At 40.2% G+C, this 12,589-nt stretch overlaps 1 protein-coding gene across 4 annotated transcripts in view; it reads left to right on the top strand.

The window, feature by feature from the left end:
* Nucleotides 1–12,589, top strand: part of eps8l2 (EPS8 signaling adaptor L2) — a 33,213-nt gene that overhangs the window by 10,951 nt on the left and 9,673 nt on the right. For 3 of the 4 annotated variants that reach the window (XM_033635125.2, XM_033635124.2, XM_033635130.2), the window contains 7 exons: nucleotides 4,193–4,257; nucleotides 8,256–8,417; nucleotides 8,550–8,699; nucleotides 10,430–10,509; nucleotides 10,674–10,783; nucleotides 10,872–10,942; nucleotides 11,035–11,161. In XM_033635125.2, coding sequence (XP_033491016.1) covers nucleotides 4,193–4,257; nucleotides 8,256–8,417; nucleotides 8,550–8,699; nucleotides 10,430–10,509; nucleotides 10,674–10,783; nucleotides 10,872–10,942; nucleotides 11,035–11,161 — 765 coding nt within the window. Of the gene's footprint in view, nucleotides 1–3,984; nucleotides 4,076–4,192; nucleotides 4,258–8,255; nucleotides 8,418–8,549; nucleotides 8,700–10,429; nucleotides 10,510–10,673; nucleotides 10,784–10,871; nucleotides 10,943–11,034; nucleotides 11,162–12,589 lie in introns of those variants that run through there. The other variant, XM_033635129.2, reaches the window with a different exon arrangement.

Genomic DNA, 12,589 nt, shown 5'->3' with positions numbered 1-12,589 from the left:
TGCCTTTAACGTTCAGGATAGAGTGAAATGGGGCAGAGAGAGAGAGAGAGTGGGGGGTGACATGCAGCAAATGATTGCAAGCCAGAGTCGAACCTGTGACCGCTGCAGCGAGGCATCGCCATTGTACATGGGGCGCTGGCACTATCCACTGCGCTACCAACGCCCATGACCCAGAGATTTTAACCTGTAAAAACACTGAGTAAAGTGTTTTTTACATTAAAAATCAGTTTATTTGTGACACATTTCAAAGGGGCTGCTAACTACAGTGGCTGATGAAAAAACACCAACGGTCCTCTTTAGAGAGAGTGTGTAGTTTGTCTGTTCTGGGCTACTGTAGAAATAGTTCCCTATGTAGCTATTAACAACTTCTATATATTAGATTTGGTAACAAAAACACGATAAAGAAAACATACTTATTATATTCCATCTCTGCCAAATATCCTCATAAATCCTGCACACAGGACCTTTAAATGGTGGTTATTACAGAGGTCAGATTGTCTGATTGATCTGGGCCATGTATTGGTTTGATGATCTGCCAAGCAGCCATGTTTATCACTGGTCATTGACTCTGGAGAGCCCTGAGGGTCTGCCCATCTGCCTGCTAAGTGGCTCTTATTGCAAGCTGTTGCAGCACTGTGAATTGATTGGCATAAATGTCAGGCCATTAATAAGACATGGGGCGAGCTCGACTTTCAGTTCGACACCTGACGCTTGTGTTTCACCTGCGGAGAGCCAAGCAGGAAGGAATCAGCAGAGAGGAAATGGCAGGAACATGCGTGCGTCATTTGGACATTGACAGTGATTAATAAAAAGGTACAACGAAGAGTCGGAGCTCTGTGAAGCATGTTTACTTCACTCTGAATCATCAATAAATGGATATCAAATACTGGAATGTACTTTAGGGGCTGACACACTTTTTCATAAGTGTTGAACAAACAGCAGATCTTTTGTGTCGCCATAAAGCACATACAGTGAAATGTGGCTAAACGTCTGTATGAAGAGAAAACCTGTGTGACATCAAAATGTTGACCCTGTTGGGTGGGGGACAGAAAGAGACCTGATATGAGACCTGGCAGTGGAGTTGATAGGAACATGCTCTCATTTAACCGTAATTGTTACCCGCAGACTATTCACCTGGTAAATAGGTCAATGAGCACACTGGCACACTCATTCAGCATTGGCCTGTTTAAAGACAATGGCCCAGCCAACAGTACACACAGTGTTATAAACAATGGCGTCTTGAAAATGGAATGAGCTCTGAACATCATTGAAATTGTTCACAGGTCATCACATTTGACCTTTATTTGATATGTTGCACTGGTTTTTTAAAAAAATGCAGTTAATCATGAGCCACGACATCATTGCAACAGCTGGTATTGTTTTCGTCTATGTGTGTATCATCATGGCAAAATGTGGTCCTGGAGAAACTTGTTGCAGCAGAAACTACTACAAAAGTGGTTTAGAGTATTTTGCCAGGTGTTTATTTGTCTGTCTGGTTGTCTGTGGACAGATTTTGTCACTGCAATAGTGTCAACCATGCAAGATAGGTAAAGAAATGATCAAAATGAAGGCGAAGTTCATTGCTCCCCTATTTTATGTCCCTGGCGCACATTTGTTTAAAGTCACAAATTACTATATCCCAGCTGGAGTGATCCCATCACAAGATGGTCTCCAATTTTTGGTCAAACATTATTTTTTTGGCTTTATTAGATAGGACAGTCTAAGCGTGAAAAGGGGATGACATGCAGCAAAGGGCCACAGGCTGGAATTGAACCTGCAGCCCCTGCAGCAAGGACATTGCCCTTGTATATGGAGCTCTCGTTATAATGCTGTTTTCAATTTATCTCAAACACCCCCCAAATGACCACTCATATATCAATTACTCATGAGTCAAATTGAATTCTTAAGGAATCCACAAATGTAGAAAACTCTTGATGAATTGAGGTAAAAGGGTTCTTTGGTGTTTTAAATGCTTCTTTCAGATTCATTTAAGACACAAAATAACACAAAAACTATAACTGATGGAGGCAGTGGTAGACCAGCAGCTCCTGTATTCAGTGAGGTAAAATTACTGTTTTTGTCAGTCTGGCTTTGAAAAGAGAGCACAGAGAAGTTCCACTCTTACATCAGTTCTCAGTTGGAAAGGGCTGTCTGTTTGAGAGGGACTGTGCATATGAGATAAGATAAGATAAGATAAGATAAGATAAGATAAGATAAGATAAAATTAGTTAAGATAAGATTAGATAATACTTTATTGATCCCAAACTGGGAAATTCTTATGTTACAGCAGCAAGCAATCAAACAGTATGTGGACATAAGAATATAGAAATATAGAAATGTGACTGGATAAATGAGACTTGGATTATACTGCACAAATTCTTTGAGAGTTTGTAAACTGATGTGTTGATATAGTTTTGCTGTAATTAACATGGTCACCTATGACTTCAGTTCATCAAGAATATTCTTAGTTTTTTGATTTTTCATTCATCAACAACATGAAAGGGGTCACTCATGGTGATTAACCTATAAAGAATTGCCACATGAATCCTCAGCTCAACTTTACCTCAGCTCATTGTTCAGCTTTCCAGCCCATAACTTTGTTTTAGTTCACTCTCACCGCTCGCATTGTTTTTGTGTGCAGCAGGCAGCTGTTACAAATGTTTGTTCTCAATATTACTGATTTTCACTCTTGTTAAAGGGACAGTTAAAACCAAATTAAAAAATACGTTTTTCCTCATGCCTGTGCTGCTGTTTATCGGTCTAGATTGTTTTGGTGTGAGTTGCCGAGTGTTGGAGATGTCGGCTGTGGAGATGTCTGCCTTCACTTTTGGGTGGTGGAACTGGATGGCACTCGGCTTGTGGTGCTCAAAGTGCCAGAAAGATACACTTGAAAGACTTGGCAGCAATGTCTTTTTCTAGGGATCATGACTCGGTTGCTCAGGGTGGTCCACGGACCTTGTTGTGAGTGGTTTCATGTGGGAACTTTAAAACCCAGAGCTGCTCGGCACCAAACAGCAGACAGACACAGTAAGTGTCTAACTGGTGACTGCAGTGGAGCATTTAGCAGCTAAAGAGACAGACAGTTCCCTCAGGAGACCAAACACAGAGCTGAAAGAGAGTGAATATTGGTCTTACATATATCAAGCAGACAAAAACACAACTCCAACTGGTCCATTTACTTCAATATGTGATGAAATATAAATATCGTGTAGATGCTGGAGTTTAAAATGAGGAAGGATAAGATATTTATTACATTTTTTAGTTTGTCAGCAGACACAAATTATTATTCAGGGCAGTGAATTTTATATGTCTTAAAACATGTCTGGAGTGGTTCTTCAACTTTGGTGTCTGTTGTGTTGTGCTATATGGTGACATTTACGGTAATCATTTATGGCTGCCTTACTACTCAACGGGTTTGTTAAAAAAAATTGAGCATTTCCGGCTAACTTCACAGCATATTACCAACTACAGGGTTACGCCTGACAGTCCACAATACCATGCCACGGATGAGGAAACGAGCATGGTGCTGTGGAGAAGTTGTGTCACTGATCTTTGACCCTGCAGTAAATCTGTGCTTTTAATTGATGCCCCACATAGAGCCAGATTTAATGCCAGCCTGGCGAACAAACTATAATGTCAGACGGGCAAATCCAGTCACACAGACTCTTTGATATGAGCTTTAATATTTAACTTCTCAGATAGGTCTATTTTTATTTGACTTGCCCTTTGGCAGGACACTTTTGGACACAAAATGGTGTTAAAAGATTAAATATCATAAGTGTAGTTTCATATTTTAAGTATATATAAGTATTGCATCTCTTGCAGAGAAAAGCCACTGTAGTTTTTAAGAAAATACACTATAGGGTGTTTAAAACAATCACCTTACTGTCCTTGCAGTATTATGTGAACATCTAACAGAATAATTGATTGGAAAGTCTAAAGTTGAACCATGAAAAAAGACACACATTACGTGTCCCTGTCACTTCCTTATTGCTCTGCTAGTCTCTTCAGCTCGCACGACAGCGTTTCATTTCATCTGCTCAGTGCGCTGAACCGTGCAACATGTGGGGTTTAGGTCAGTGTCACTGTCACTGCTGGCTGTTTACATAGTAGGATTTACAGTAAGATCGCAGGCAGGACTTGGTGGATTCTCAGTTTTTCACTTTCTATATCTTTGTTTTCTCATCAACAGAACAGAGGAAAAAATACTCCAACTCCAATTATATCATGCATGAGACGTCGCAGTATCATGTCGAGGTAAGAGCTGCTCTGTTTGTATTTATCTGAAAAAAAAAAAAAATTTGTGTTATAATTTTGGCCTGTCCTTTATTTTAAAAAGTTTTAGAAGTAAAGCAAATTATATATTAAAATAAATGCTTGGCAAAAGATTTAAAACTCCAGTGCATATAACTCTGTGGTATTATAGCTGAGGTTGGGAGGTAAAGGATCAGTGTGATCAGTCATTACCTATTATTAAGGTTTAAAATAACTTGAATGCTCATTAATGTGAAATAAAAAGTTAATATTTATAGTTTTTTAATATAAAATCACACTATGAGTGATCCCAGACATTTGCAGTTGCCCATATATTGCACTGTTCATCATCAGTCTGTATTATTTAAATGTTCTTTACACTTTTTTCATATAATATACTATATTGTTATGATTATTTTGTTGCTAGTACATATGGTACCTGTTCACCTGCCTTGTGACTGGGTAGATAAATAAAGACAATGGAGACAGGAACATAAAATGAACTCATTAAAAATAGAATAGATAGCAAATGTTTAAATATGTATGTATATATATGTAAATTAGCAGCTCAGATGGAAAATCTTGTTCTTGTACCAGTAACCCAGTTGTTTAAACCCTATAAGCATTGCGTCTTCAGATTTAATTGATCTGTGGACCTTTGTCCTAAGTCATTACGCTCTCTTTGTCGCAACGTTTCCTGTCCCACTTCACTGTAAACTGACCTAAATTGACACAATACAAAAAAGGCTTTAAGAAAGGAAATAAAGGAATTTTATACCTGAGGTCTACAAATGTACAGATTTATAATTTAAAAGAAGGCCCTGATGGATAAAACAAACGTAACGGTGTATTGTTCTTTTGGCCGGAGATAAATGCTGACACAATCTCTTGATTACATCTCATTTATGGGACTCTTTCATAATATAGCAATCACGCCTCTGATTGCAGCAGCGGGTGGCTGATGCAAGGAAGCACTGAGTCAGAGACGTGCTTTTAGGTCAGGGATGGTGTTGAACTATGTCCCGTGTCTGTGCGGATAGGATTTCTCTTAATGCGTCTCCATTATCACACATGGGCAAGTAATCACAGATAACAGCCACGCTGGCAGCAACTGCATGCAGAGAGAACCAGGGAAGTGGTAATATTGCAGTTTTGATAGCAGATTAAACAAGTAGTTCACAAGGCTAAGTGCTGCCGGCAGCTGAAGGCGGTGAGAAATGTTGAAGTCAAATATTTTTACAGGTAATAGCTGGAAGTAAACAGGCCTAAATATACAGTGCAGTTAACAGATACAGTTTAAGAAGTAGTTTGACATTTTAGGAAATATCCTTATTTGCTCTCTTGCTGAGAGTTAGATGAGAAGACTGATACCACTCTCATATCGCTATATATAATATGAAGCTGGAGCCAGCAGCTGGTTAGCTTAGCCTAGCACAGGAGGAGGCAACCTGTGGCTCCGGGGCCACATGTGGCTCTTTGGCCCCTCTCCAGTGGCTCCCTGTGACTTCAAAAGATTATATGGAAATGAAAAGCGTTATTTTTTTAAGATTTTAATTTTCATTCATCACTGTTGTAGGCCTAAAGTGATTCTTAAATTCTCCACTTGTAAAAATGTGTAGCCTATACACTGAATAAAAAATGTTTTAACATTTTGTCAACTAGTATGTGCTTCGTCAGTCTACGGCCTGGTGTCTTTTCCTCTTAATTCTGCCAAACCTCAATAGCAATGGTTTTTCAAAAAAGAAAAACAAGAGACTTAAATAGTGCATTGTCAGGTTAATTTGCTTTCACCACCAACACTACAAAGTTAAGGAACCAGATAATCATAAAAAGCCCCCCTCAGAGTGGCCACATTGTGTTGAAACATGTTATTGAAAGATCATTTAGACCTATTGGCTTAAATATTTTTTGAGGCTCCAGGCATTTTATTTTTCTTTTTGTTTTGGCCAAAAATTGCTCTTTTGATAGTAAAGGTTGCAGACCCCTGGCTAAGCATAAAGACTGTAAACAGAGGGATCAGCTGGCTTTGCTTGGTCAAAAGGTAACAAAATCTTCCGTCCAGCATCCCTAAAGCTACTGATTAATATTTTATTATGTGGGTCTTTTTGTTTGTTTAGTATTTTCCCCAATCTTTTCAAAGCAACAAGTTGTTGTATTATGGGGGGTTATGTGCCAGTCTATTTCATGGCTGGGAGCAGTTGACAAGGTATAACAAATTGTTGAGCTTTAAATGTGATAGTATACAGATTTTATGTCAGCTGTGAACAAAGCCAGGCTAGCTGTTTCCCCCACTTTCCAGTCTTTATGCAAAGCTAAGCTAACTGGCTGCTAAGGGGAGGAGATCGGGGATGGTTGTAACACTTTTAGTCTCAGCAACTATAACTTGCTGAATTTTTGTGTTTTAAAAGCTTTAAAATTTTGACACAAAGTACCCGTATTTGTCGACTACAAATAGCAATGCTTCCAACTTACAACTACATCACAGAATTCATATATTGATGTCAAATACAAGGAGTTCCATTGTTACAACTGGCCATCTGTGGGAGGTGGTAACAATAATTAAAGTAACACAAATACAAAACACTGATACATACAGTAATAACCAACTCCTGCTAAGGTGTGACTCGCTAACTTGTACCTGTCAGATGCTTAGTAACTCACATGGAGTGCAAAATGCAAGCCTGCTGCCTCAGTAAAGTAACTGGGCAAACATCCTTTTGCTGTGCATTGAAGAGTTTTTGACTGCTGTGACTCCCCACACAGGGCCGCTGTGTTGATCCTCCTTGTGTTGATCCTCTGTGTTGATTCTTTGGGGTTTTGTTATTTCTTGCAGTGTGTGCTCAGTGTCACAGGGCAGAAAGAGTATTATTTGGGGACTGTCTTTCCCTGCCTCACTTCATCTGATGCCAATTAGTACATGTGCAAGCTCACCTCTATCAGTTTTTCTCTCCAACTCTTCTGGCCTGCTGAAAAAATGAGTAAGATAGTCATCCAATGTTTAGTGAGCTTTAGCAGCATAGTGGTTTAAAACAAGCAAAGATACAATACCTCACATTTTACCTAAGAGACTTCTCTTTAATCTGATACTAGTTTTATAATTCTAATTTCAACAGTTTTAATACTAATCAAAATATAGATTTGGTCCCAGAACATATTCTCACATCTGAAAATCAGTGTTTTGGCTGAAAAATCTGTACACTTCTTCACACAGTTATGAAAATCACATAGATAGATAGATTTTAAAAAAAGAAGTTAAAAGTAAAGACTGTAGTAAATAAGAAAAGCTGGAGAGTATAAAAATATAAAAAACACAGGAGGTTAAATATAAAATGCAAGCAGCGGGCGGATATCTAAATAAATGCAAATAGGGTGTAGATACCCAAATAAAATGTAAATGAAAATTATCCAAGGTTAATATAACCAGTAACTGAGTGACATGCAAGGTCAAGAAGGGAGTGGTCATCTAATAAAAATGTATTATAACTCATAGGTCATTCCGTTGTGGTGAAAGTGTTGCTGTTACAATCATCCCATTGTTACAACCATCCCCGGTCTTCCCATTATTTTATCATCTAACTTGCTGTAAGAAAGCAAAGGCAAGGCAGGTTTATTAAGATAGCACTTTACAGCAATAAGGCAATTCATTGTGCTCTACATAAAAGATCAAAAGCACTGAGTCAAAGTGCAAACGAAACACATTATAAAAGGACGTTTAAATACGTATAAAAACACCATTAAAGAGCTAAAGAACAGAAATTAAAACAAGACTAAGAAAGGTATAAAATACAAGAAACATTGAGATTTTTTACCAAAATGGCAAACTATTAATTTAATACATCCAGTTAACTAGAAATAATGTGTGTTAAAGATTGTGTCTATCAACTCTCCTAAGCGTCCTACTTTTCCATACAGCCATAGCTTTTAATTTGCACCAGGTCTTTGTCCCCTCACAGCCAAAAATAGTATCCTTCAATCTCCAACTCAACTTGTTTTCTCCTCAGCATCTCTCCACGTTCATTATGGACAAGACAGAGTCCATCGTCACAGTGGACGATGCCATCAAGAAACTGGTCCTTCTGGACTCAAAAGACAAAATCTGGACCCAGGAGATGCTCCTGCAGGTCACCGACAAGGCGGTGAGGCTGTTGGACTGCGACACACAGGTATGGCTGCACGTCTGTACACACATCATGAATATTATGTTAACATGCAGTAAAGGTTCCCAGATTTTGCATATGTGTGCCTAGGGGCCAATTGTCTCATAATCTGCCCACTTCTTTGTTGTTCTCCTGCAGGAAGAGTTGGAGAACTTCCCCCTCCCCACCATCCACATGTGTCAGACGGTCCTGAATCAGACTCGTTACCCCTCAGTGCTGCTGCTGGTGTGTCAGGACAAGGAGCAGCACAAACCTGACATTCACTTCTTCCACTGTGATGAAGTGGAGGTGAGTCTCAGTTTAAATGTTCCGGGCTTGGCTCAGTTTGCATCCATTATTGTCAGTGCACGGTCGGCTGGCTTTGTGTTTTATGTCATTTGTAAATCGGAGCTGCTCTTGCTGCAGCGCCAGGTCAGATTTCAGTGCCGTTGGTGGCAGAGCGCTTGTGTGTATCCTTTTACATTTTTGCAGCTTTGTTCAGAGATATTTGCTCAAGGGAGGATCTGTCACTGAAAGGACATTATACTATAACTCACTATAAAGACAATATCATCTGAATCATTGCTAGTAAGAAACTGTTGGTAATCATATTGGATCCACAGTAAATATAACAACCTTTAGATCATTACATTTGTCGTGATTGAAAGAATATAAACCGATCACCGAGGTGAAGTGAATAACACTGACAGTCTTGTTATAATGTAGCGTTCTGCTGGGAAATCTTGGGTCCTGGCAATCATGTGGTACCTTCCCCTCATGGCAGTAGCACTCCCTAATGGCAGTGACCCACCCAGCAAGACAATGCACCATGCCACACTGCAAAAACTTACATAGGACTGACCTGAGGAACCTGACAAAGAGGTCAAGGTGTCATATGGCCTCCAAATTCACCAGATCCCAAACTGATCAAGCATCTGTGGGGTGTGCCATTACCCCACCTCACAACCTACATGACTCGAAGGTTCCGCCACCAACACCCTGGTGCCAGACATCATAGGACCCCTCCCTGAAGTCCTGTGTTCAGGCCTCGACAGGTCAGAGTCAAGTCTGATCCAGACACTCCACCATGGATTGGGGTACCTCTGGACTACGTCCCCCAGACACTCGATCAGATTGGGATCTGGGAAATTTGGGGGCCAGGTCAATGTTTAAGTTCTTTGTCACATTCCTGCCATTCTTGAACATTTTTGCAGCTTGGTATGGTATATTTTTCTGCTGGAGGGGGCCACTGCCATTGGAGATTGCCGTTGCCATGACGAGGGGTGCTTGGACTGCAACAGTATTTGGTCCAGGAATGCCAGGACCAAAGGTTTCCTAGCAGAACATTGCACCTTATCAAGATGATCAATATTATTCACTTCACCTGTCAGTAGCTGTCATGTTTTGGCTGATCAGTGTAATTAAAAGTGGTGTTTCTCACTTACCAAAACTCTGACGCTTCTCAAATTTAATGTGGAGAAAGATTAGGATAGTTTCTCAAAATCTTACAGATGTAGTTTCAGGAGAAAAACAAACGTTATGCAGCAGCCAGAGCTTTGTGGCACAGATGATCATAGATAAAAAGAATTGTATTGTAAGTAACTCCAGTGCCTTTGGTTGTCCACTTCAAATTCATATGACAGAAAATCAGAAACAGGAAATAAACCAATTCTCACCATGCATGCTAATAAGCATTCCTATTTATAGAATCTAATTGATGCATCTGTCCTGTTTAGAGCATGTAGAATTCAACATAAGGTGGATATTATTGTCAGTTTGCAGTGAGATATTAAACTTAAAGCACTCAGTTTGACATGAAAATATTGCAGTTTTATATAGGCCCTAGATCTGTAACTATGGCAACCTGTGAAACTGCCATCAACCTTATAACTTGGCTCTGTGTGTCTCTCTGTGTGTGGACAGACATAGTGCTGTATATATTGTTTGTTTGTCTGTTTGTTAATAACCTGTTGTCTGTTTTTATCATTGGACCTGGAGTCTGTAAATAAATAAAGAAACCCTCTCCTCACGTCCTCCAGGCTGAGATGGTTCATGCAGATATTGACAGTGCCATTGGAGACAACAAGCACGGAAAGAAAATGAGGCTTCAGACTCTGAAGTGAGAACAGTGCTGCAGCACACACATGCACACACACACACACACACACACACACACACACACACACACTTAAACAGTGTGAAGGAGGTGACACTGACCTGTAATTGGTAGTTAGATGCTAACTGCGGTGCTGAAGGTCTCAATGCCTCCTCCTCTTCCTCCAGGGTGAACCAGGAGAAAATGAAGCGTCACAGAGAAACCATCCTCCCCCCCTCAGCCCCGAAGGGACCCCCACCTGCTGCGAAGGGACGAGTGGCAGCCATGAACACACAGGGTGAGAATACATGTACAGGAAAGGAAAGCACATGCAAAGCTCACATTTTATTCAATAGCTGCATTCACATGAGCTTTTTTTCATGTAGATCGACGAGCCTCGGCACAAAATGACACAGAGTCACATGAAAAGCTGGCCCAGCGCATTGAGAAGGATGTGGTGAGTGTTTTTATCCACACACCTGTCATTACATTACACTGTCTCATGATGGTATATTCTTCGTGCTAAAGCCCAGGGTTTGTCTCCCTCAGCAAATACTCAACTGTGCCCTAGATGACATAGAGATCTTTGTGGCACGGCTGCAAAAGGCGGCAGAGGCCTTTTCTCAGCTCAACCACCGCAACAAGAGTAAGAAGAATAAGAAGAAAGGACCAGCAGGTCTGTCTCCCTTTCTTCTGTTGTGGTGGCACGAATGCAGTGACAATATGTTCATATTGCTCACGTCGCCATGTTTGTGTCTTTTTGTGTCCTGTGGCCCGGGACTCTCGTCTCCAGTGATTCATGTGTGGTAGCAGTGGCCAGTTTGGGGTTCTGTTAAGTCATAACAATACTCATTACTCAGTTGTCATTACTGAGATAATAATACTTAGTCACTCCCTGGGAGCGCTGATGGTGTACTGCTGTCTGAATTTAAGTGTACACCTGACAAAGTCAAATAATTGGCACTACCAAAAGGAGGCTGGCATGAGATGCAGATTATAAATGAGTCAAACTATTTTCATCTGTCATCTCATTTATGGACTAAAAGTGTAATAGCAGCTGTTTCCCATAATTATAACTGTGCAAAATGATGATATTACATGTTGCTGAGTAATGTTTAACCACCCAACACTGGCAGTGCTGTGATGCTGTGTTTGTATTTCAACACATCTCGTTCCCTGTGCAGCGAGACGTGTTGTACATGTAACACATGTGAGGCTCAAAATGATGTGTTGTTGTATGTGTGCCTGGTGAAGTTCGAGAACGCATACAGTTTGTGTTACCTTCCCACATCATTTGATAAGAAGTAACACAAATGTGTGTTTTCCCTGATTTATTGATACCATAGCTTTTACTGATTCCTGATCAATTTTCTGTGTGGAAAGAAAGGAGGTCTACACAGGCTTTCAGTGTCAATGCAGTTGTTTATTATCTCTGAGTCTGAGCACAGTGTATCTGAAGTGAGAAAATGTTTGTACACTATCGATTCACTTCACACACAAACCATCACCTCAAACAAAGAAGCAGCTCAGTCTCACACACAGGCAGCACGGAGCTGAATCACACGGGTGTTACTGAGGCAATTTCATTCATCCCTGGACCAATATTTACATAGCATGTGCGGCATACTGTAAGTTGCACTGTACAGACCCTGAAGCAGCACTGTAGTCATCTTTCTTTATGAAATGAAGCCTCACTTTGGGCTCCTTCCTCCTCTCTGCTGTGACGTAGAGGCATGACTTTGACATTGTTTTGTAATGTGCAGCTGTCAGAAAAACATATCAGCGTTGATAAAAGGAATTAATGAGCTTGGATGCATTCGATTATGATGGATCGAACAATTTGGAACAAGTTCAGTGGTTTCCCATCCCTTTTACACCAACAGATGTGCTGAAAACAATGTATTCTCTATCCAGAGAATCAGTTTCTCAACTTTGGGGTTAGAATCTCGGCAAACTAAAATATTTCTGAGTTGAAACTAAATCAGTAAGTATATCATAATCTTTATGTAATTCAGCTCTACTCACCCCTGAAAATACAATTTAACGGAGTATCACACTCAAACTCACATGACATAACTCTTATTTCTGGGGTTGTGAGAATTTT

The sequence above is a fragment of the Epinephelus lanceolatus genome, chromosome 5 (genome assembly GCF_041903045.1).
Source record: "Epinephelus lanceolatus isolate andai-2023 chromosome 5, ASM4190304v1, whole genome shotgun sequence".
Taxonomy (NCBI): Eukaryota; Metazoa; Chordata; class Actinopteri; order Perciformes; family Serranidae; genus Epinephelus; species Epinephelus lanceolatus.
Note: the sequence above shows the minus strand (reverse complement) of the source record. Positions and strands in the feature narration are given on the sequence as shown.